Genomic DNA, 26551 nt, shown 5'->3' with positions numbered 1-26551 from the left:
TCCACTACAGAAAGGATGTGGACAAATTGGAGGGAGTCCAGCAGAGGGCAACAAAAATGATCGGGGGCTGGGGCACATGACTTACAAGGAGAGGCTGAGGGAACTGGGCTTGTTTAGTCTGCGGAAGAGAAGAGTATGGGGAGATTTGATAGCTGTCTTCAACTACCTGAAGTGGGGTTCAAAAGAGCATGGCGTTCGGCTGTTCTCAGTGGTGGCAGATGATGGAACAAGGAGCAATGGCCTCAAGTTGCAGTGGGGGAGGTCTAGGTTGGATATAAGGAAAAATATTTCACTAGGAGGGTGATGAAGCACTGGGATCGGTTACCTAGGGAGGTGATGGAATCTTCATCCTTAGAGGTTTTTAAGGCCCGGCTTGACAAAGCCCTGGCTGGGATGATTTAGTTGGTGTTGGTCCTGCTTTGAGCAGGGGATTGGACTAGATAACCTCCTGAGGTCTCTTCCAACCCTAATCTTCTATGATTCTATGATTTAATTTAGAACTTCAGTCTACTTTAATCTGTCTATTTTTCAGTTTAAAGCCTGATCTGTTAAAATTTTTACTTAAATACATGTTTTTGTTTTCCTACTACTGTACTTAATTTTATTAGAATTTTAGTGAATTCAAATGGCATATTTGATATTTGGAAGAAATGTTGCATGCCACAGAATATTATGAGAGAATATTATTAAAATAAGTATTATGTTAAAGAACCCAAGCATTTCGTACATTAGTTTAGTTAAAATGTAGTGTGTGATAAATTAGAGACCGGCCACTGTGCTACTAATTTATTATTGTATTATGGTAGCAACTAGAGGCCCAAGTGATGAGTATGTTACTGTTTTTCAAGGTACCGAATGGGACTCCTAGTAAGAGAGAGCAGCTGCTTGAAGAGTTAATATTCTAAATAGGTGAAACAGACAAAGGCAGGGAGAGGGGACTTATTATCCCCTTTTTGCAAATGAGGAACTGAAGCACAGTTCAAAGGTCTGATGTGAAACCCACTGAAGTTGTTGAGATTCTCTCTATTGACTTCAGTGGACTTTGTCTCAGGCCCTTAAGTGACTTGTTTGGGGTCATGTATGAAACTTGTGACAGAGCCAGGAACTGAACCCAGATCTTCAGTCCAGTACTTTAGCCCCACGACCAATTTCTCTTTGCACAAAATCTTTCTTTCTCTCTGTGCCTTCAGTCCTTGTTTCAAACCTACTTCTTTAGGAAGCTCTCCGTAGTTGACCTCTAATGCTCTCTATTTCTCTTACCTCACCTTATTCTCAAATTAAAAAAAAAAAATCAGTCAAGCTTCAAATACTATACATTCTAGATCTTGCCTGACCCCATCTTTCCTGTTTTCATTTTCTGTGTTTGTCTACTTTAGAATGTAAGCTCTTCAGGCAGGGACTGTTTTCATTTGTGTAAAACATCTTGCCAACATTTATTGACCTCCTTAATAATTAAATAACAATAAACGGGGAGTTTTGACAGGTACAGAACTATGATAGAAGGGAGACATAGTTATAAAGACAGGCTTGGAGGCTGGAATAGTTGAAAGTACTGATTGCTTAGGTTAAGAAGAATGAAGAGGGAGAAAGTTGCCTTTTTACTACATGGTCAGCCGTTTCGATATTATAGTTAGTTTCTGCTGATGTTATGTGGTAGGTGGCAAATTTTCTTTCTCTTTGTATTTAATTTTGACTCTGTGCCTGATAATTTATATTGTTCATGTGATATGCATTTTGACTTTTTTGGTCATAATCAAACTGTAACTTTCATTACAATAAAAAATATTAAATTTGAAAAGGAGCTGAGTACTAAATTGGTGGTTTTCAACAGTGTTCTAATCTGTGAGGTTTTTTTGCTTAATGAACGGTTTTTATTCATGCCAACACTTCAGCTTAATGTTATAGGGCTTGTGGGTGTTAGGGAACAGAACATATTTCTATGTCTGTGAATATGATCCCACACATTTTTTTTAAAATGGGAAATTTTTTCACAGTCCTTATATGGCAAGAGATTTTTTTTCTCATACCCATGAATGTTCTCTACTGCAGCTATTTTGCAGTTTAATCTTCCTGATGAGCTGTGTGCTATATGTTTGTTAAGAGTCAGATGTGAAATGTTCTTCATTTTTTTGCTGTGGAAAATAGCTTACAATATGACCTACTCAGTCATATATAGCATACAGGCTACTATCATTGGGAGAAATGATGCTCAGATACCAATAGGTCAACATCATCATGTTCACATTACGCCTCTGGCATTTAGGGCAGCGACGAAGCTCCTCCACTCCTGTCTGTTTCTGGCAAGTCTTTCAATGGTTCCCCAGCTGCGCCCCAGGTTTTTCACCTCGGCTTCCACAGCTCTTCCCCATGTTGTTTTTGGACAGCCTCTTTTTCGTTTGCCTTCAGATGTCCAACTTATTGCTACTCTGGTGATGGAATCAGTTTCCATCTGAAGTAAATGGCCAGTCCATCTCTAATGCCTCCTGGCAATGATGATGCTCATATCCTCTTGGCTGCACTGTGTCAGTAGATCTTGGTTTGAGATTGTTCTGGACCAAAAGATATGGAGGATTTTTCTGAGGTGGGTTGTATGGAATGAAGAGAGTTTGGACATGTCATACTTTCTGATTCCCCAGCATCTGTAATATAAAGTAATGTTGAAAGTATGCAGCTCTGATAAATCTTGAGTTTGGTTTTGGTGTTGTATTTTGATGATTTCCAGACTGTATTTAAGCTCCTGAAGGTGTTCCTGGCTTCGTTGATTTTGTTCTGGATATCCTGGCTTATTCCACCATCCTGGCTGATAGTGCTGCCTAAGTATGTGAATGTTTCTACGTTGGTGAGAACATAATCCTCTATCCGTACTGGTGATGGGGAGGCAATATTAAAGGTCATGATATCTGTCTTATTGCAATTGATTTTCAGTCCAATTTGCTGGCTGAATGCGTTGAGTCGAGTTGTTTTTTCTTGCATATGGTATTGGGCATGTGATAGGAGAGTGAGTTCATCTGCGAAGACCAGGTCTTCAAGGAATGAGAAGGGTGTCCATTTAATGCCTCTAGGCATATCTTCTGTTGTACGCTGCATTACCCAGTCAATGGCAATGCTGAAGAGGATTGGAGACATGACGCACCCCTGACGTACTCCTGTTTTGACTTCAAAAAGTGAGCTCACTGTAATCAACATTGCATGTAAAGTTGAAATAAAATTTTTTGATGGTGTTGATTATACGGAGAGGATTCCATATGCCCGCAGAATGTGCCATAGGCTGGTCCTGTGAATGCTATCAAAAGCCTTCTGAGAGTCTATGAAGTTTATGTAGAGCTGCTGTTGCCATTCTAAGCATTGTTCTATTATGTTTCGTAGAGTGAAGATCTGGTCTGTGCATCCACGCCATTTCAGAAAACCAGCTTGTTGTTTTCTGAGAATGCTATCAACTGCCTCTGATATAAGCTGGACTATGATCTTACACAATACTTTGCTTGGCACGGATAAAAGTGTGATACCATGCCAGTTATTACAATCACTGAGAGTTCCTTTCTTTGGTATCTTCACTATAACCCCATTGGTCCACTCATCTGACACTTTTTTCCTTTCCCAGACTACTGTGGATAGATGCTGCTAACTCAGGATTCACCTTGAACAATTCTGCATTCAAGTTATCCTTGCCAGGAGCTTTCCCATTTTTTAAGGATTTGATGGCTTGAATGACCGCTTCCTTAACGGGGGTGTCTGTGTTGATATCTAGATCTTTTTCTGCCTCCTGGATGTTTGCTTCCTCTTTAGGTGGCTCTCTGTTCAGTAATTCTTTGAAATGCTCTGTCCAGCGTATTTATTGTTCTTTTCTGTTGTTAGTAGGTGGCCTTGTTTGTCCCTGATGAGAGTGTTTGTTGGTGTCTGCTGTTTACCACTGATAAGCCCCGTCATTTTGTAGATTGTTCCTTGTTCACCACGAGCAGCTGTATCCTCTGTTTGTGTTGCCAGATTATCAGTATAATGTTGTATGTCCGCTCTCACAAGGCGTTTGACCTCCTGGTGTGCCTTGCTATACTGCTTGCGGTATTTGTCCTTTAGCTTCTGGGATTTTTTGTCTAAAACTTTTTTCTTCGGTGCTCATCTGGTTTCTATGGTGTTCCATGTGCTGGGTGTAAGCCACTCCTCCATTCTCTTCTGCCTGTAGCCTAGACAGCCTTCACTGATCTGTTTATAAATTGCTGTTACTTTGCCCCACTTCTTATTGATCTCCTCATTTGCATTCCCCTCCTGTTCATCAAGGTCTGCAAGTGCCTGAAACATGTTCTTTAACTGCAGAACAAAGGCTTTCTGTATTTCAGGGGACTTTAGCTTGTCAATGTCATAAAGTCTATGTCTCTTGTTTGGTGGATCCACGCTTCTCAGTTTTAGATTGATGGAGGCTGTCACAAAGTGGTGGTCGCTGCCAACATCTGCACCTCTTCTCACTTTCACAGCTGTCAGTGAGCGTCACCATTTGCCGTTGATCATCATATCGTCAATCTGGTTCTTATCTCTGCCATTTGGAGAATACCATGTCAGCTTGTGGATTTCACGATGTTGAAATAGGTTTTCGCCAATGACTAGGTCATTCATATTACAGAAATCAACAAACCTCTCTCCATTTTCATTCATGGTGCCACACTCATGTCTTCCCGTTGCTCTATTGTTGTTTGTGTTGTCCTTATGGACCTTGGCATTCAGGTCCATAAGATGGTTAGGTCATGGCATGGTCGTGGCATAGTACTCTCTCTAACTCCGCCTGTAATGTAAGGTATAATTTGTCCTTTACTACTTCATCACTGTCATTTGTCAGAGCATAGCACTGAATCAGGGTGATCTTAATCGTATTTCCCTTTCAGTCTGGCTCTCATAAGTCTGTTGCTGATGGAGTTCCATTCAAGCAGCGAATGCTCCAGTCCCTTCTTCAAAAGGATGGCAACACCCTCATGGTGTTGTCCATCATCCCGCCCAGAACACAGCAAAGTTTCTCCTGATCTCCCTTGTTAATCTCCCTGATCCCATCCATCTGTTCTCACTGACACCCAGGATATGTAAGCTGTAACGTCTCATCTCTGCTGTGACCTGATCTAGCTTTCCTGTTTCATACACTGTCCGTATGTTCAGAAAACAAGTTTGGTTTTTGTCTTGGTGTTGAGCACTTCAGTCTTCATGCCAGTGGCTTCCTTTCAGCTTTCACCACTGGCAGTCATACAGGTCATTGACTCCTGAAGGCCTTCACACACAGTAATGGTCTGTTTCTTTGCTGTTTCCATAACATATTTTGTTTTTTTATGGGGCAGGGTTGTTAGCCTTGTGCCTAACCCCCAACCTGGAGGAACAGGGTGTTTGTTTTGTCTGGCCCCTCCCTCACAGACCAATCCAGTATGGCTGAACCTACCAGAAGCAAAAAGCTCCCACAGACACAGATCTGGGGATGGTTGGAGCACGCAAGCTGTCCTGCCACGACAAGGCACAGACACCAGAAGACAGATACCAATAGGTGTAGCCACCTAAATTGAAATCAATAAGGCAGCCTTCTGGCTATTGTGGCCTTGAACTGTGACTCTTATCTACTTTTTTCTCTCTAGATTGGAGGTAGGTACCCTTCATAGAATCATAGAATATCAGGGTTGGAAGGGACCTCAGGAGGTCATCTAGTCCAACCCCCTGCTCAATGCAGGACCAATCCCCAACTAAATCATCCTAGCCAGGGCTTTGTCAAGCCTGACCTTAAAAACCTCAAAGGAAGGAGATTCCACCATCTTCCTAGGTAACACATTTCAGTTTTCACCACCCTCCTAGTGAAAAATTTTCTACTAATATCCAACCTAACCCCCCCCCCCACTGCAACTTGAGACCATTTCTCCTTGTTCTGTCATCTGCTACCATTGAGAACAGTCTAGAGCCATCCTCTTTGGAACCCCCTTTCAGGTATTTGAAAGCAGCTATTAAATCCCCCCTCATTCTTCTCTTCTGCAGGCTAAACAATTCCAGTTCCCTCAGCCTCTCCTCATAAGCCATGTGCTCCAGCCCCCTAATAATTTTTGTTGCCCTCTGCTGGACTCTTTCCAGTTTTTCCACATCCTTCTTGTAGTGTGGGGCCCAAAACTGGACACAGTATTCCAGATAATGTCAAATAGAAGGGAATGATGTCGAATAGATGGGAATGATCATGTCCTTTGATCTGCTGGCAATGCCCTTACTTATATAGCCCAAAATGCTGTTGGCTTTCTTGGCAACAAGGGCACGCTGTTGACTCATATCCAGCTTCTCATTCACTGTAACCCCTAGGTCCTTTTCTGCAGAACTGCTGCCTAGCCATTTGGTCCCCAGTCTGTGGCGGTGCATGGGATTCTTACGTCCTAAGTGCAGGACTCCTTGTTGAACCTCATCATATTTCTTTTGGCCCAATCCTCTAATTTGTCTAGGTCCCTCTGTATCCTATCCCTACCCTCCAGCGTATCTACCACTCCTCCCAGTTTAGTGTCATCTGCAAACTTGCTGAGGGTGCAGTCCACGCCATCCTCCAGATCATTAATCGTGTTCAGCCTCTTTGACATTTCAAATTTGTGGTTTCTTGGCCATACAGCCAACTGAGTACTGTAAGACCAGCTAAGATTTTTGTATATTTTGACAAAGTGACATATTGCATGACATGTTGTCATGTAATAACAGAAGCTTTGTTGTCATGTCACACAGTATGTCTGGTGAAGTAAATGACTGATATTTGGGAGAGACAAGGTGGGTGAGGGAATATCTTTTATTGGACCAACTAGTGTTTTGTGGTGATATGTAGTCAGCACTGACTAAGGAGAGACATAATTGACTACAAGAATATGAAGAGTATAGCACTGAGGATCAAGTTTTGTTTAGGGTCATCTATGGGGAAATAATCAAGAGTAAAGAGTTGAGACTAAGAACAGAAAAGGATCACAAAAAGGATCCTGATGTTGAGATGTGAAATTGTCTTCTAAAACTATGTCTGAGTCTCCATTTCTGAGATGTTACAATTAGAATATGGACAAAACACCAAAACTGCAGTGGATGCACGAAATGATCTGACACTACAGTGAATTTACCTCTTATTTCTATGATTATGATAACCTCTTACATGTCATGTGAAAACATGTTTTAATTATTGTAAGGACAGCATACAATGTCTTGACCTCCCATCCTGCAGGGTGAATTCCAGTGACTAAAACTGATTTCAACCCTAAAAACACTTCCATCTTGTATACAGGAGGAATTTTAAGGGCCAGCTCTCTGTTGCCTTCCAAATATATAGATGATACCTGGTATAGTCTGTGATGCTTGCAAGTGAGGCCTGGATGATGTAACTGGAAACGGATGGAAGTTCACTGTGTGGTCAGAGCTCTGGAGTGGGAGGCTGCACTGCTGGGGCAGATGAGGTGGCGCAGCCCTGGCTCCACGGCAGGACTTGCCCTCTCCTCCCCAGGTAGCGGCTGGGCCCTGGCAGCTCAGCATCCCCGGGGCTGGGCTTCCCCTTCCGGCCACGGCTGGGGGTGTGGCGTCCTCGCCCCGTCTAAGTGTTGCAGCTCTGAGAGTGCAACTGCCCCGAAAAAAAAAAAGGATGGCTGGAATGCTGCCCCTGGAAATGTGCCGCCCCAAGTATGTGCTTGCTTTGCTCGTGCCTAGAGCCGGTCCTGGCCACAGCCTATGCCTCCCTAGTGGTCCCCAAATCTTTCTTCTGTCCTCGCTTCCTCCATTCCTCTTTCCTGCCCCAACATATAGGAAAACATTTTGGTCCCTCAGGTTCATCTCGTGGAATTTCTTGGACCTCTATGGGCCTAAAATATTCATGATGTAGAATTGTTGTGATCATTCTGGGATCATCAGAGAATCCAGTCTGATTTACATGAGGAACACAATTATAGAACCATAAAAATGTAGGGCTGGAAGTTCATCCCTCTGCACCCAACACACTGAGGCAGGACCAAGTAAACCTAGACCATTCTTTACAAGTATTTGTCTGGTGTTGAGTAGAGCGGCACAATTATCTCCTGTGTCTTATATAAGAAAGACACTTCTATTAATATGCCCCAGTATGTTAGGCTTTTTCACTGCTGCATCACATTATTGGTTTATGTTCAACTTGTGATCCACTATAATCCCCAGATTCTTTTCAACAGTACTACTGCCTAGCCAGCTATTCCCAATTTTGTATTCATGGATTTGCATTTTTCCTTCCAAAATGTAGTACTTTGCATTTTATTGAATTTTGTCCTGTTGATTTCAGACCAATTCTCGAATTTATAAAAATCTGTTTGAATTCTAATCCTGTCTTCCAAAGTGCTTGCAACCCCTGCAGGCTTGGTGTCACCTGCAAATTTCATTATACTCTCTGCTCCATTATCCCAGTGATTAATGAAAATGTTGGATAGTACCAGACCCAGAACAAACCCCCTGCAGAACCCTATTAGATATATGCTCCCAGTCTGATAGCCTCCCTTAGATCTGATGGATAACATATAGGGGCAAATTCTGTTCCCTGCTGCACTTGGGTATAGCTCTTTCTCACTTAAATGGGAGCATATTGCATCCTGAGATGAGTTTCAGTGTAAACAAAGAGATATTACACATATATATATAATATGGATTTGCTCTTCTGTGAATTTTCTAAAATTGCGTACCTATGTGTATACCATGGAAAGGAGCTACTTTTTGAACTCTACTCATCTTATCTACAATTTATGATCAGTATTAATATTTTTCCAAGCTTTGTTCATTTCTTTAATAATTACCAAGTAGCTCAATTAGATTTTAATTTACATAATAAAATGCTTGCAATTTTCTTTAGATTATTGTTTAAGTATAAAGGAGGCTAATCAGATCAAAGAAAGAAATGTCATCAAAAGGCTTCTCATTTGTAATGCTTTTCACTTGTAGTACTAATATATTCCGAATTAGGAAGTACTGATCTAATGCAGTAGCTGTATCCATTATTTTCAGAAATGAACAACCCATTAAAGTTTCAGTACTGAAATTAAATGCTGATATTGTCTAATGATAGTGTGTATTGTATGCTTAACAGCATACACATTTAGTTTATGCATGAAATGCTAGAGCACAGATATGTTGTATGTATAACCACACATATGCTGTATGTAACAAACTGGTTTGTAAATGTCATCCATTGAGCAATGTGTGTGATTCAAAGCTACTTCCAGGATGAAGGTAAACTTCATAAGAGTGTCATGGATGTCAAAAAAGTAGGCATTTCTTTACCGTGCCATTTTAATGGTAACAATGTTTGTCACTTTTAAATAAAGAAGTAGTTAGTATGTATTCTGTAAGGAAGACTTTTTGTTTTGTGTCATAAAATGCAACTATTTTTGTTCTTTTGCTGGGATTACATTTGATATTGCAGTAAGTTTTATAAATACTGAAAGATTTTCCTGGCAAAGCCATGTTTAATATTCCCATGGGAGCATATATGAAAGAAGTCATGATGATATATTTGATAATATAGAAATATAAAAATGTCAAAAGGCTTGACTTGTTATCTCATGGAGGTTCAAAATCTGTGCTCTGGAAGCTCTTTTAGAATAAACATTTTCATACATTCTGCTAAGCAAATTATAGGGAAATGTACTTTTAAAAAATAAGCATTAATACACTGCTGTTGAATAATTATTTCCATTTATAATGGTGATAATGTATAAACTATGGCAAGTTAAAAAATTAGTCATGGGACTGTCTCTCAGAAGTAGAGGACTGCTGCAACACTGTAATCATCAGTGCTATTTTTATGTGGACCAGATTTAACATAAATAGGTGCAATACAAATTGTCATCTTCTATTCAGTCCTTGCCCATGATATCTTAATTTTCAGAAAATCTCTCTCTCTCTCTCTTTGAATTTCTTGTTTTTAATTTTATACAAATACCATTCATGGGTAGGAAAAACAAAAACAGTTCACTGTACAACTCACATCTTCTCCCCCATTTTATTTGAAGTTCAACTGAGTTTGTATGAGATGGCATAGTAAATAGCTGTATATACTGGAAAACATTTAATTAGCCCTGTTTCTCAGGTTCATTTCTGTGTAACAGAACTGTGTAACAGTTTAAAGTGCTGCTCAATTTATATTATATTATAAGTGCTGCTCAATTTATAGCACTAGGGTCTGATCCAAAGCCCATTGAAACAAGTGGAAATCTGATTGGCGTTAGCTGTCATGTCTAAGATCCCTATTCAGATAGCACTTGAACATGTTTTAAGTACATTGATTCACTAATACAGTGGTTCTCAGACTTTCTTATATTGTGGATTGTTTCTTAAAGTAGAGGACCTTTCATGACCACCTTCCCTCTCAACTCCAGTCCTGCATTTATGCTGCGGCAACTGTATTAATTCAGTACTTGAGAAAATAATTTTAAGACAATAATGAGGCATGATGAAAAGAGACTCACTTTGAGGTGGTGAGTTTGGCTGCTTGCTTACATTTTGTATCATAGGGTGGAGAATTTGATGTTTATTAGGACTCTCACTTCCTGCAGCTTCCACTATTCTCTTCTCTCTAGCTGATTTGGTAACTTAATTCTGGCCTCCTATGTGTTACTACTCCTCCACTTTGGGTATCAGGAAATCTGGTAAAGCAGAATATATATTACTGTACCAATTTTTTTGGGGTTATGAAAGACATGAAGTCATTACAGAGGGATTAGTTGTTTAGAGTGTAGAGATCAGAAATTCCACTGGAAACACCAGTAGAATCCTAGACTGGGCGATAGGTATCAGGAAGCCTCACTTTATTGGTAGGTGCTTCAACCTTCTACCCAAAGCAGCTCCATGGGCCACTGGGAAGTGCTCTGCAGAACACCAGTACCCTGTGTAGAACAGCAGGAGAACCACTCAGCTAGTGTGTAATTATTTAGGGTACAATCCTGGACATGGAGTAGAGACCAGCTGAAAGGGTGTTCCTCTGTTGGGGTCAGAGCCCTTATTCACAACCTATTTTGGGGCCTATGGAGCTGGTCCATAGGTTTATATTGAAAGTCACAGAGTGGGTGAAAGACATTCAAAATGGTCTGTTCCTCCTCTAACATGCCATTTTGAACTAGTGGGTCTTGTGCCCACAACCCCTTCTGTTGTGAGATTTACTGGGGAGATGTGGAGTACTCTAGCGTGATCTGTCTATTTTGTGTCAAATCTTTAGTGATGAGCAGCTGCAACCATTCACTGACTTCAACAGGATGTGTAGCTATTCAGTACCTCCCAAATTTTTGCCCATCCATTCATATTCTCTGTACAGTAGAAATACAATATTTTTGCTGTTTGAAAGGTCTTTCTGCCCCATGCTGGGTTTTATAAGTACTTAGATGCACATTTTGAGCCTGCTTCTACTCCTATTTATGTTGATGGGAGTTTGGTCAGTGACTCCACTGGGTACAAGATCAGACACTTCAGAAATAAAACCACTACCCAACACACATGGTTTCTATGGTTTCCCCCTGATTTTAAATAAACATTTATTTTAAAAAAAAAAATTATATTAACCTTTTGTTAAAGGGACAAGAATAGAAAGCAGGCCACTCATGGTAGAGAACGAGTTATTCATAACTGCATTAGGATAGTACTCGGCTGTGGAGAGGGTATAGATGCCAGGATAGAGAGGACTTGCTTTTGGTTAGATATTGCCAAAGCTGCTAAAGACATTTTGCTTAGATGCACTATTAAACAAAAAGTTGCAGGAAACTCTTTACTAATTAAAAAAAAAAAAAAAACAACCCAAACCCTAGTCAAATCCAATGGTGTGATAGGGAGAAAAACATAACTGGAAGATCAATTAGGAGTAAGAAATAAGGATGTTGGGTTTGCTAGATCTGGTTGCTGGTATACAACAGTGGTGGTTCCTTTATATTCTTTTGGTACATAAGCCCTAGAGGGCTGGAGAAGCCTCCATGGTCCCTTTAAGAGGGAGAGCCAGGAGTCTGGAAAGGAATGGCAGGTTTCAGAGGAACAGCCGTGTTAGTCTGTATTCGCAAAAAGAAAAGGAATGGGAAGCTCATCTGGAATTAGCTCAATGTCCCTTCTGTGACTCTCGAAACAGCCCAGAATAGCTCATTCTCTCTCCCTCCCCCAAGTTGGCTTACTTTTCATCTTTATTCTTCTAACAATTATTTTGCAGTAAGATTTTTTTGGTAAGAAATCAGACTGTGGAGCAGTAGTGCAGTTTTTCTGCACTCCCTGTCATGCCAGCCTTGACTATTGTGAGTACAGGTGCTTGAAAATAAAATGTTTGTGATTTAAAAATAAAATTGCATGCCTATAATCTTAAGAATCAGTCAGGTCAGTGACTTTCCCCTGAATATCCCTCAGAATTTTGCCAAAAGAGATTTTACTTGGCTTTATATATTTTGATATCCCCTCTCTAAATGGAACTAGTGTCTGCCCTATATTTTCCCTCCTAGGCCATTGATCCAACTCTTCTGCAGAAATTCAAAGGGGAACCCAGCCAAAGATTCTTCTCCCATCCGTGGCTTTCAGATTTCTTCCACTGCACAGTAGAAGGATTGATCCCACTTTTCCATCAGGGTCCCCAACTTCTCTCCCAAACTGGAGAGACACTTCCTCTCAGCTTTGCTCAAGTTTGATTTTTTTTATTACTATAATTCCTAAAGTCTAGAAAACCTGCATCAAAATTCTACTATAATGGCAAGGCAATTTTTGATAACTGATGTTAGAAAAAATTTACCAGCCCAGGGAGGCTCCATTTACCAAGATCTCCAGTTTACTACAGAAAGGATTAGACAAACTCATGTTCACATGATCAGTCTGACGTAAATACCACAGTCAAACTATTTGGCTTTGTCTTGATGTGCTTAATATTTTACAGCAACGAGGGTTTTAGTTCCAAATAGAAATCTAGAATTCCCTCATGGAAGTTGAATTTGGATACTAACCAAAGCACCCTTTATCTGTTGCAACATCTATCTCTTTCACATAGCCATAAAGACAGCTTTCCTAAGTGTACTACATTCATTGGGAATTTCAAGCCTGTTTGACTCAGAAGTATCTAAGAAATATATTTAATCATTTTAGTTGAGAAGGCAAAGATCTATGCAGTGATTTATTCTATCCCTTTATAATATAATTTCTAGTGTTTTATCTGTCTAGTTTTAAATGATCCAAATAATAGGGCTTCTACCCCTTTGCTTGGGGAAACTGTTCAAGAGCCTAACAAGTCTTTCCGTCTCAGGATGCTGCTCTTGATATTCATTCTTCCAGTTAATAACAGTGCCACCTTAAATTATTTTTTCCTTGATGTTTTTACACTTTTCATATATTTGTTGAATGTATCCTCCCTTTCAATTTTTCTCTCAGGTGAGTTATGCACATTTAACTCTTTCGATTTCTCCTATGTCAATTATCTTAAAGACAAAGTTGTTATATCTACTAGGCACAAGTTACTAAATAAAAAAAAAGGGAGTTTCACAGAAATCAAGAAATAATTTTTCATTCATTTTACCCAGCCTTTCAGTCACAGTTAGAAAGAAAGGGGATCTTAATTCTTCTGATGCTAGGAGGGCACTGAACATTTATTTAATTATGTTGGCAGAATTTGTCAAGATGGCAGGCTATTTGTTTTATGTAATTGTGGCAGCTTTGAAATAGGTATAGGTCAAAGCTACAGATTTTGGATCCTAACTTTTCCTTTTTTGAGAGTGTTAAATTCTGGTATGGGAGGGGTATTGATTCAGGTTCATTTCTATTTCTAGAGAGACCGTTACAGCACACACTTCCAGGAGGAAATAGGACACTTTGGACTGAGCAAGAGCAACTGTAGGAATCATCAAGCTTGAAGCTTTCACTGGCATAGGACTGCAAGATGGATGGAGGTCCATCAGTATGTTCTCAAGAGCCAGATCTGCCCGCATAGAAGTTTGGTCTTTAGCAAACTCCTCACTTAGGAGAATCACACTTCATTGCATAGTTTGATACTTACTTTCTCATTTCAGTTAGATAAGAGTGTGTGTGTGTTTGGCTGTACTTCCAGAATGACTTTGAGACATGCTACATAAAAGGGTTTTTTGTTCCACCTGGTTTTCTGCTAATTTCATTGCCTCAATCCACTAACTTTGATAGTATCAGTTTAATGACTTTTACATCAGAGTGACTAAATTAAAAAAACTCAAAGCAATTAATGTTAAAAAAGTGCATTCTAGTTAAGAATTTTTCTTTATAATAAATACTTACACTGCAATATAACATCTGTTTTTAAGAAACTTTTTAATGCACAAAAAGGATAAATCATAGCCTAACCAAAGAACAGAGCGATCTCAACAATTAAGTTACCCACAAAACTGCCTTTTATTTTTTTAAATCCTTCATCCTTTTCTTACCATCCTTATGTGGTTTGTCCTCTTTTATATGACTTGCTCTCATTTCTTTTGAGGCCAGACTTCTTCTAGGTACTGGAGAAATCTACATTAGTATTCAGTGTAACAATGTGTGTAGTCATCCTCGATTGTAAAACAAAACGAACACGCACACACACACACACACACACAATTGAATTCACTTTAATAGAGATTGCACAATTAAAATCTTGTATTGCAGACCTCAATTTCCAGCAACAAGCAAGATGATCAGTATAAGAGTTAAACATCTTTTTAAAAATGTTCAGCATGCTGTGATCTAGGAACTTACTTTTTCCCCTCTGGGTTGTCAGTTCCATCTGAAGGATAAGGATACTGTGCAGTAGACTAGTATTCTGAAAGTCATTTAAATTGTACATTGTGCATGCAGGTTTTTTTTTTCATATCAGCCTAGTTAGTAAAATGTTAGGGTGCTTATGTAAGTTTGGTACATGGTGTTGTGGGAGGTAAGTGCTTACACGAAGTGTGAACGCTAATGAATACATTGGAGAAATCATAGAACAGAATTGTCTTGTACAGACTGTCAACTTAGAAGGTCCCTTCCAGTCCTATGTCTGTGTTCCCTTAATCTTTATTGGGAAAAGAATTGAACATTCTTCTTTTGAGTAGAGTCCTGTAGGTGCTCCACTGTAGGTGTGCTTGCATCCTGTGCTGATGATTGGAGAAGTTTTGTAGCAGTGTCTGTTCACCCCGCATGCACACTGTTCCCCCTGCCCCCCATGCTCTGCCATGAGGCTAACCAGCATTGTGTGGGTGAACCCCCTTAGTTCTTTATCAGCCACCCTGGCTGGAGACGGTGCTTTTAGCAATCCATTCATCAGATTGTTAACTCTGTTAGAATTCAAATAGCTAGTTACTCCTTTTCTAATCTTAGAGTTCCTCTAGTTCTTTTTCTTTCCCTAAACAACAAAAAAGAAAAAAAACTTTCCCCCTTGTCTGGGGATTGCCCCAGCATGGAATATGCCCAGTTCATCAGGGTTTAAGAGGTGTCTCTCATGCAAAGAGGCCATCCCAGTAGTGGATGGACATTCCCACTGCATCTGTTGCTTTGGGGAAAGCCACATTTCCCAAAAATTTGGTCTCTGCAATCAATTAAAGTCCAGATCTTGGAAGGACTGAGAATTGAAACTAAAACTCTTCCTCATGGAAGCAGTGCTCTAACGATCACCAGATCAAGAGTCACCCAGGCAGTGTGCATCTTTCCCACAGCCCTTGACATCTAAGGACTGTGAGTCAAAGAAAAAAAACATGGACCCCTCGTATAAGGCTTAAAAAAGCCAGCTGTGAGTCCCCAGAATGAGCCAAAGACTAGCCAAAAAAGATCTTCGGCGCATTCGGTATTGTCGGTATCGATGGCACCGAAGCCATCCAGACATGGTATCCATGGCTCATGAGGATCCAGTGTATACGCCTGAAGACCTGACAGGCACAGGCACTGAAGCAATGGTACCACCAGGGAACAGCAAGGACAGGGACTGCACCACCTCTGGGAAGATGCTGCTGGTATGGACATTAGCATCGGCACAGTCAACGGCATGCCATCCAGCCTCACAGTGCCTGGTATGGCCAAGATCACTGACCCCCTCGGTGCCATCGACCAGCACCAATGACCACCATCAGTACAGAATAATGACGGCACCACAAGAGTTCAGATACTCAAAGAACCTCCCGGTATCTGAAATACGAGGGTTTATCTCAAACATGGGAATCTCCACCGGTACCATGTCATTCACCTCCATTTTCTAGTGGAGCATCTAGGAGAAAATCTGTGATGGGTTCGGTCACAGAGACCCCTTGGGACTGTCATCTGATGTGCTGAAAGTATCTCTGAGTCCATTTTCCCTGCCAGCTTGGGACTCCAGAACCCTGTCTTATTGAGCCAGACATGCTACTGTGCTGCAACATAGACCCAGGTCTGCAGGCTTTAACTAAAAACCACTCAGTAGGTTACCTATCTCCAGCACCCAGATACCCAGCTCCCAATGGGATCCAAACCCCAAATAAATCCGTTTAACTCTATATAAAGCGTATACAGGGTAAACTCATAAATTGTCCTTCTCACGAGAGTGTGTTGTGACAAAAAATAGATCTCCTCTGCCTAGGAACCATAGAACCTGGACCTCAGCACCTATGAGGCAAAGATTTTTACACTTATTTCCTGATACCCAAGAAGAAAGGAGGTTGGAGACTCATACTGGACTTCAGAGCACTGAACAAGTTTGTCAAGGCTCAAAAGTTGAAGATGGTCACGTTATTTGTGATTATTCCATCTTTGGAAGAAGGAGATTGGTTCTCAGCTCTCAATCTATAGGATGCTTATTTCCATATATCGATCTTACCTTCCCACAGACAATTGATCAGTTTTGCCCTATGCCAGGACCATTACTAGTATAATGTGCTCCCCTTCGGTCTCTCGTCGGCTCCTGGAGTATTCTCCAAGGTCCTCTCCATAGGGTTGCTCATCTAGACTCCCAGGGGATCATGATCTACTCTTACCGGTTGACTCTCTCTTCGGAGCCTGCTCCCTCGACAGGACTCTTCAGGTCACCCAAACAACTTAGTCGAGTTGTTCACAGCTCTGGGCCTATAGATCAATGTCCAATAATTGACGTTAATCCCTGTACAGCACCTAGTGTTTATAGGTGCCAATTTTGACTCATTGCAGGCAAGGGCACTCCTTCCACAGCACAATTTCCACAGCTTGTCCACACGCAGAGTCAGTACAAACCAGCCCTCAAATATCAGCCTGACACTACCTCCAACTTCTGGGGCACATGGCTGTGGGCATGTCTGTGATAACTCATGCCAGGCTTCACATGAGATGTCTTCAGATGTGGTTCAGCTCAGTTTACAAGCCAAACACTGACAGGCTAGACAAACCTCTATCACTGCCCACCAAAGTCAAACACTCCTAGGACCGGTGGAAGGACTCAGCAAATGTCTGCATGGAGATTCCCTTCTCAAAACCTTCCCTGTCATTATTTCTCATGGGGCGCACATCTCAACAACCTCATGACAAGGCAAATGAACATCCAAGGAAACGTCTCTTCACATCAACCTCCTTGAAATCAGGGTGCTCAGGAATGCTTGTGCTCACTTCCTACCACTCTGTACACACAGGAGTCATGACATAGCATGCATGTACTACATAAATCATCAAGGGGGTGCCAGATCATTGTCCCTCTGTGTGGAAGCATTAAAACTATGGAATTGGTGCATTTCCCACATTGTTACAATATCAGCGGCCTACCTTTTGAAGAGTACAGCACACGACAGCGGATAATGTCAGCCGTAAATTCCCAAATGACCATGAATGGGAGATGAACCCAACAGTACTGCACGACATATTCAGACAGTAGGGAACACTGACTATAGATTTATTCACCGCTTACCTGAACTAGAAATGACCACTCTACTGCTCCAGGACAGGCCTCGGACAATGCTCTTTAGGGGATGCCCTCCTTCTTTTGTGGGACAAGGGCCTTCTATACGCCTTTCCCTCATTCCCTCTATTATCAAAAGTCCTGTTAAAAAGAGAGAGAACAAACATCATACTGATTGCTCCCACCTGGCCGAGACAGGCATGGTACCCTTATTGGTCACTGCTGGTGATGTGTCTGCTGATTACTCTGCAATCCACTTCATAACTCCTCTCACAAAATGAAGGATGCACTCTCAACCCCAACCTGCAGATACTCTATCTCAAGGCCTGGTACCTTCATGGTTCCAACACATAGAAAGATTCTGCTCCAAGGAGGTTCAGAAAGTGAACACAGTAGAAAATTGGCTACCTGTTGCACTTACTTGCAAAAGTGGAACAAATTTCAGGTTTGGTGTAAATACAGACAAATTACCCCATCATCTGCTATTTTCTCAAGGGTCTTGGACAGACTCTCAAGAAGTCAGGACTATCTCTTAGTTTACTCAAAGAACACCTAGCAGCCATAGCAACTTCCATCAGTAAAAAGAGGGACAATCAGTGTTCTCGCACCCAAATACAAAGTGATTCCTCAAGGGTATAATAAACCTCTTTTCCCCAACCCATCCATCCCACCCCAATATGGGACCTAAACTTAGTGTTAAAGAGCCTGACTAGGCTGCCCTTTGAACCAATGGCCACTTGTTCACTCAAACACACACTTGTCAATGAAGACAGCATTTCTGGTTGCTATCACCTCAGCAAAGAGAATACGGGAGATTGCGGCACTAATGGCACCTGCCCCTGTCTTGTGTGATATTCTTTTGGGACAAGATTACTCTCAGACTGCACCCAAAGTTCATCCCTCAGGTGACTTTTTGTTTATTTTCACATGAATCCATTGATTCACCTCCTGACTTTTTACCATAAGCCTCACCGGGATAACAGGAAGGATATCCTGCACATGTTAGACATTAGAAAGGCTCTGGCCTTTAGGAAAGACAAAAACCTTTAGGAAATCTCCTAAACTCTTCCTTTCCACTGTGGACAGATCAAAAGGTACAGAAATATCGGCAGAGAGACTCTTGAACTGCATTGAACAATGCTAAGAGATATGAACAAGGTCATTCTTCCATCTGAAATCTGTACACATTCCATGATTTTCCGCCTTGGTTGCCTTCCTCAGGAATGTCCCTGTTTTGGAAATCTGCAGAGCAGCCACCTGCGAGTCCATACAAACCTTCACAGAACACTACACGGTTATGGGCGACTCTGCTTCTGATGCCAGCTTTGGTGCTTCGGTATTATCCATAACAGATGCGACTCTGAAACCCCAACTCTCCATTGGGGATACTGCTCAGCAGTCACCTACAATGGAGCACCCATAAGGGGACACATCTCGAAGAACCATCATTACTGCACAAGGTGAATAACTTCCTCTTCTCTATTCTTAGTGGAGCAACGAAGGGCTAAACTCCACCTCTAGTCTTTTGGCTTTGCAGGAATGCATATTCAGCAGATAATTGCCTACGATCTCCCACAAAAGTGTGGTTGGCTACTTGTAAGCACAAGATTTACTAATAACATTTTAGAGTCTGCTTTTTCAGAAGAGCTTAGCTGCCATTTAAAAATCCTAAATACATGTTCTGACTTTTCACAAGGGCTCGGAAACTTGTCCCTCTCACCAACAGAAGTTGGTCCCATAAAAGATATTACCTCACCCACCTTGTCTCTCCAATACTGATTATTGTAAATCTCTTATGCACAAAGGACTAGTAAAAGCACTGGGAAAAATGTTTTTCTCTGGACTATGTAAGAGGAATGGATCTAGACAAAATAAAGATAACACATCTCCCTGTGTTTACTGATTCCAAGCTTTATTGACTAGCAAAGCATCATCTGGTGGTGCTTGTACTAAGGAAGCTCAGTCAGTTTGTTTGAATATATTTCACTCAAGGCAGAGACTGCTGGACTGAAGTTGAGAGGCTCGGGGAACTAATAAAAAGACATCTGTCCTCCTTGGTGTGATGTTATCTGATTAAAATATGACCATATATATATAATTGTTGGTAACACTGTTACTTTGTACAAGATTTGTTGCAATTATATATGTCAGGTAAGGGGTATCTATGGAAAGGTTATGATTTGCTAAATATGATTATGCCATTTGTTTGCATGTATCATTTTTGTATCTGAAGTTATGAATATTAACTATGTACCTGTATTTCAAATGATTGCTCATGTTGTACACCCACAAGGTATTTAGCCAGCACATTGTGAAGGGACTATTCAAGCTGAATGGCCCATCAAGTAAAACTTAACTCACAATTGTCCATGGAAGATGTCCATCCACACCTAATGGACTTTCATTTGAATGTTCTAACTAGAGTATGGTAATGACCTCTGGTCTGACTAAGCAAAGCAGGCATGGACATGTGACTTGCCCATGTGGCTCCAAACCCCATCTTGTTACCTGTGGTTTTCCACAAAGTAGAACAATGCTTCACTTGGCAGAAGGTATAAAAGGCCCTTGAATCATCTCCATTTTGCCTCTTTCCTGCTCAAACCTCTGGACTATGAACTTATGCGAATAGGTGCATTCTAACCAAGGGACTGAGGACCTTCCAATGATTTGGAAGCAGACAGAGACTTAATAAGCCAGCAGTTTATTCTGTCACTGCTACAAGCCTGATCCAAGAATTTTGCAATTGTTGTATATGTTTGATTCCTTTAACCAATTTTAACTCCATCTTTTTTTTTAAATAAATAAATCTTTAGATTTTAGATACTAAAGGACTGGCAACAGCATGATTATTGGGTAAGATCTGAGTTGTATATTGACCCGGGTATGTACCTGGTCCTTTGGGATCAGAAGAACCTTTTGTTGATTAAATTGGTTTTAAATAACCACTCATCATTAAGTCTAGTGTTTTTGGTGGTGATACAAGGACTGGAATGCCTAAGGAGACTGCTTTTCTGATTTCTTGTTAGCCAGTGTGGTGAAACAGAAGTTTACTTTTGTTGCTGGTTTGGTATATCTTATGGGAGAATAATTACCAGTTTGGGGGTGTGTCTGCTCTTTTTCCCAGCAGTTTGTCCTGAATTTGGTATTCTCAGTTGTGACCCACAAAGACATGGTGACACTTGGATTCAGTGCATGCACACAGTAGCCTTCTAGCTTTACCTTTGGAATCTGATGCCACAGCTTGATGAAGTAGAAATGGGGGGGCCCAAGGAGGAAGTAAATTCTCACAGAAAATGTCAAAAACTGTACATCGCTTGTTTTCCTGGAGCTTCACTCTTGAGAAAACCAAGGAAGCATAGTAAGGTAGCGTCATCAAGACTATATTTCCAGGTATATCCTCCAAGACCGAGGTGACAGTTCTCAGCAGTGTGAGCTATTAGTTTAAGAGTGGGAAACCTCTAAGCCTTCCTGGAAACTTGGTGGATTCTGATTTCACTGACATTTGTTTTATACCACTGTAACTTTATTGACTTCAGTTGTATTACTTGTGATTTACAGCAATAGAACTCAGTCCAGAATCAGGCCCTAAGATGTCGTACTGTTGCAGCCTTGATATTGCAAAATGTGGTATGTAGCAGTGTGTGCAAGGTGGATATGCTTAGTACATATGACAGTGGTATCTGCATGAGCCCAAGATAATCACTAGCTATAGTTCTCTGTACTGAGCGAGGTAGTATGTCTTACCCTCCCTTGGCACCCACTGCCTTATAAGTCGAGAGTGTAAAATGGGGATGTGTTTGTTCCATTGTAGCTATGCAAAGCACATTGTTGCATGTGCTGGATAATAATATGAAAACTCCATGCTAGTAAAACTACACTGGCTCTTTAAGAGAACTATTCACAGAGATGCTGTAACTGCAGCTAACCTTCAAGCCATGGGCATATAGTTTAATTTCCTGGTGTGTCCTCCAAACTCTTTCCTTCTGCAACCAGTGCATCTTCCTCCAAGATTTATGCAGGGTGCTACAAGAATTATTAAAGACTTCTATGTGTTGATAGTGTCTGGTATAGTAACATTTTTGGGGCAGCACCTTACGGTAACTATCTATACAAATGGTAATTGTGTTGTAGGTGGTCAGTAGCACCGCCTTTTAAGGTTGTCCGACTCTTCTCAAAATAAGACTGTGTTTTCAGATGCTTATATCTTTGCAACACTGTAACTGTTTTGGCTGAAATTATCCATGCTGGGTAACTACCCATTTTTAACATTTTTATTATTAATTAATTAATTAATTAATTTTCAGCCAGAACAAAGTTTGGTCATTTCTGTGAATGAGGCTAGCAAAAAATTTGTTTTGCCCATGTTTTTTTTAAAAAAAATTCTAGCAAACCTTTCTTTGAGAAGCTCTAGCACCCCTGTGCTTTGGAGCTGGGACTTGGAATTTGGTAGGGGTAGTCATTGTGTCAGGGATGTACCTTTTGCACTCCTAGTGAAAATCTGTCTAAAGTTGACAAATTTATGAGCCCTTAAAAATTGAGGTTTGCACATGTTCAGTAGAGACTTGAGATTTCAGCGGATAAATTCCTCATAGATTCTGTCTGCACAGGCCTAGGGCTGAAGACAAGAGGATTTTTCTGGCATTTTGCAATTGTCCTGCTCCTATGCTGGGTTTAGGTCTACGCACTTGAGAGTGGAAGCATATCTCTCCTATGCTCTCAATGAAACCTTGCTGGATGTAGGCATCATGGAGGAGGAAGCTGCCTAATTAGAATACAGAAGGAACAAGAGCCATAACTATGCGGGAGGGGAATTCAGAAACTGAGACGAGGCTGGCAGTGGGAGAGGGAAATTTGGACTGGGAGTTGGGGGTGAGGGGCGGAGAGAAACTGAAATTGACTGGGAAGAAACACTGAGATTGGACAAAAAGAAAAGGAGTACTTGTGGCACCTTAGAGACTAACCAATTTATTTGAGCATAAGCTTTTGTGAGCTAAAGCTCACTTCATCGGGCCTGGGGAGGGATATTGGACAGGGAGCCAATGGGAAAGGGTGGCTGGAGGCCAGGATGGGCAGCGGGAGGAGGGGGAAGAGAGAGTAGATGAGGCGTTAGGAGAGGGAGGAACTGGCACTGGCAGGGCAAGGAGACTGAGACCGCACAGGCAACCTTTATTTTGGCATTTGCGAATTTTTGAGTACTTGGTTTTGCAACTTTAATGTTCTTTTAACACAGTTCTTTGTAATAATATAGATCGGGATTTTATAGAATCTATATGAATTTCCTATCTGCATTTATTTTAAAAAATTATATATTTTTCACTACTGCAATTATGGTTCAGTATTCCATTGTCTATAGCTTAATTATCCAGAATATTTTTTGGGTTATTTTTAATTACAATGTTTAACAATACATTTGATACTTTATTGACTGAACTGCAGGGTATTAAATTGTCAATTGCAGACTAATGTGCAAACCAGATTTGGTATTACAGCTTTTAATGATTTTTTCCCTCTTCTATTGTGTTTTCATTTTAACCCACACTTTTTCCCAAGAAAGGAATGATGAGATATGTGAAAGCATTTTATTGTCTTGACTTCTAAGCCACCTGTTTTATTACATAGTGACTGTTGTTCGGAGCATAGGCAGACAGTTGCTCTTGGAGAAGGAGTTAATGGGTTGGTCTCTTCTGAACATAGCCTGGGAATATTTTTATACACTTGTAGACAGCAGTTCAGCCTTCAGATGGGTTTGGCTAGCAGCACTAGAGTCTGCAATGCCCTTGCTTGGCTTTTCAGTTTTCTTGGATGAACCCAATAATTGTAAGCTGGAAGTGACTTGCAGATGACCCTAACTTCTACAAACTGGAGGTCTCATATTCCACAGATTAGCCTTATATCAGAAATTAAGATAATTTTTGTAAATAGTTAATCTGAGCTCTTGATCTCCTATGGCAGAAATGTCCATTTAAAAACTTCTTTTATATACACAGCATTTGATAATGAACAAATAAATCACATTTCAAGATTATAGCAGAAAAATACTCAATACAGAGACTTACATATTGGTGACCCTTGGAAAGGTTAAAGTTCAAATGTGGATTTCCCTTTCCTCGTGTACTTAGTAAGTTATAATGAGCGTACATCAAATTTCAAGAATCCATCTCAATAGAAACATAAAATTGTCAATAAGTCATCCCATTACAAGTGTCAATAATCTATTAGAAACCTGGAAATTTGATGGTAGAGTCAACCAGGATGGGCTGAATACTTTCTACTGTTTCTAGTTATGAACTGTAATTTGTTTGTATCCTTAAAAAAATATTTTACATCTATTCATGATGCATTGTGTGCAACTCACTTCAACAACAAATTGACACTAAAGTAGTAGAACGTCCATATTGTTCTAATATTTTATTGCTGCTCAGACTAGACCTGATTGATCTGTGGGAAGATGGTGGTGACCACAAACATGAAGCCACACACTGAGCCCTGGTCTACACTAGGACTTTAGGTCGAATTTAGCAGCGTTAAATCGATGTAAACCTGCACCCGTCCACACAATGAAGCCCTTTATTTCGACTTAAAGGGCTCTTAAAATCGATTTCCTTACTCCACCCCTGACAAGTGGATTAGCGCTTAAATCAACGTTGCCGGCTCGAATTTGGGGTACTGTGGACACAATTCGATGGTATTGGCCTCCGGGAGCTATCCCAGAGTGCTCCATTATGACCGCTCTGGACAGCACTCTCAACTCAGATGCACTGGCCAGGTAGACAGGAAAAGAACCGCGAACTTTTGAATCTCATTTCCTGTTTGGCCAGCGTGGCAAGCTGCAGGTGACCATGCAGAGCTCATCAGCACAGGTGACCATGATGGAGTCCCAGAATCGCAAAAGAGCTCCAGCATGGACCGAACGGGAGGTACGGGATCTGATCGCTGTTTGGGGAGAGGAATCTGTGCTATCAGAACTCCGTTCCAGTTTTCGAAATGCCAAAACCTTTGTGAAAATCTCCCAGGGCATGAAGGACAGAGGCCATAACAGGGACCCGAAGCAGTGCCGCGTGAAACTGAAGGAGCTGAGGCAAACCTACCAGAAAACCAGAGAGGCGAACAGCCACTCTGGGTCAGAGCCCCAAACATGCCACTTCTATGATGAGCTGCATGCCATTTTAGGGGGTTCAGCCACCACTACCCCAGCCGTGTTGTTTGACTCCTTCAATGGAGATGGAGGCAATACGGAAGCAGGTTTTGGGGATGAAGAAGATGATGATGAGCAGGAGGTTGTAGATAGCTCACAGCAAGCAAGCGGAGAAACCGGTTTTCCCGACAGCCAGGAACTGTTTCTTACCCTAGACCTGGAGCCAGTACCCCCTGAACCCACCCAAGGCTGCCTCCTGGACCCAGCAGGCGGAGAAGGGACCTCCGGTGAGTGTACCTTTTAAAATACTATACATGGTTTAAAAGCAAGCATGTGAAAGGATTACTTTGCCCTGGCATTTGCGGTTCTCCTAGATGTAGTCCTAAAGCCTTTGCAAAAGGTTTCTGGGGAGGGCAGCCTTATTGCGTCCTTCATGGTAGGACACTTTACCACTCCAGGCCAGTAACACATACTCGGGAATCATTGTAGAACAAAGCATTGCAGTGTATGTTTGCTGGCATTCAAACAACATCCATTCTTTATCTCTCTGTGTTATCCTCAGGAGAGTGAGATATAATTCATGGTCACCTGGTTGAAATAGAGTGCTTTTCTTCAGGGGACACTCAGAGGAGCCCATTCCTGCTGGGCTGTTTGCCTGTGGCTAAACAGAAATGTTCCCCGCTGTTAGCCACAGGGAGGGGGGAAGGTTGAGGGGGTAGTCACGCGGTGGGAGGAGGCAAAATGCGACCTTGTAACGAAAGCACATGTGCTATGTATGTAATGTTAACAGCAAGGTTTACCCTGAAAGAGTGTAGCCACTGTTTTATAAAATGTGTCTTTTTAAATACCGCTGTCCCTTTTTTTTTCTCCACCAGCTGCATGTGTTTCAATGATCACAGGATCTTCTCCTTCCCAGAGGCTAGTGAAGCTTAGAAAAAAAAAAAAACGCACTCGCGATGAAATGTTCTCCGAGCTCATGCTGTCCTCCCACACTGACAGAGCACAGACGAATGCGTGGAGGCAAATAATGTCAGAGTGCAGGAAAGCACAAAATGACCGGGAGGAGAGGTGGCGGGCTGAAGAGAGTAAGTGGCGGGCTGAAGACAGGGCTGAAGCTCAAAGGTGGCGGCAGCGTGATGAGAGGAGGCAGGATTCAATGCTGAGGCTGCTGCAGGACCAAACCAGTATGCTCCAGTGTATGGTTGAGCTGCAGCAAAGGCAGCTGGAGCACAGACTGCCACTGCAGCCCCTCTGTAACCAACCGCCCTCCTCCCCAAGTTCCATAGCCTCCACACCCAGATGCCCAAGAACGCGGTGGGGGGGCCTCCGGCCAACCAGCCACTCCACCACAGAGGATTGCCCAAAAAAAAGAAGGCTGTCATTCAATAAATTTTAAAGTTGTAAACTTTTAAAGTGCTGTGCTTAAAGTGCTGTGTGGCATTTTCCTTCCCTCCTCCACCACCCCTCCTGGGCTACCTTGGTAGTCATCCCCCTATTTGTGTGATGAATGAATAAAGAATGCATGAATGTGAAGCAACAATGACTTTATTGCCTCTGCAAGCGGTGATTGAAGGGAGGAGGGGCGGGTGGTTAGCTTACAGGGAAGTAGAGTGAAC

General features: G+C 41.5%; 2 protein-coding genes across 16 annotated transcripts in view; both read left to right on the top strand.

Annotated features, from left to right (window-relative positions):
- LRRC7 (leucine rich repeat containing 7) overlaps window positions 1-26551 on the top strand; it is a 402665-nt gene that overhangs the window by 7561 nt on the left and 368553 nt on the right. The gene's annotated exons all lie outside the window — the stretch shown is intronic.
- LOC142073056 (uncharacterized) lies at window positions 24339-26331 on the top strand. Its single transcript, XM_075131941.1, has 2 exons — window positions 24339-25222; window positions 25811-26331. Exons 1-2 carry the CDS (start codon window positions 24640-24642, stop codon window positions 26329-26331), a joined length of 1104 nt encoding a protein of 367 aa, XP_074988042.1. The 5' UTR covers window positions 24339-24639.

This window comes from Caretta caretta, chromosome 8, assembly GCF_965140235.1.
Source record: "Caretta caretta isolate rCarCar2 chromosome 8, rCarCar1.hap1, whole genome shotgun sequence".
Lineage (NCBI taxonomy): Eukaryota > Metazoa > Chordata > Testudines > Cheloniidae > Caretta > Caretta caretta.
The sequence above is the reverse complement of the archived record's forward strand: the minus strand, read 5'-3'. Positions and strand labels throughout refer to the sequence as shown.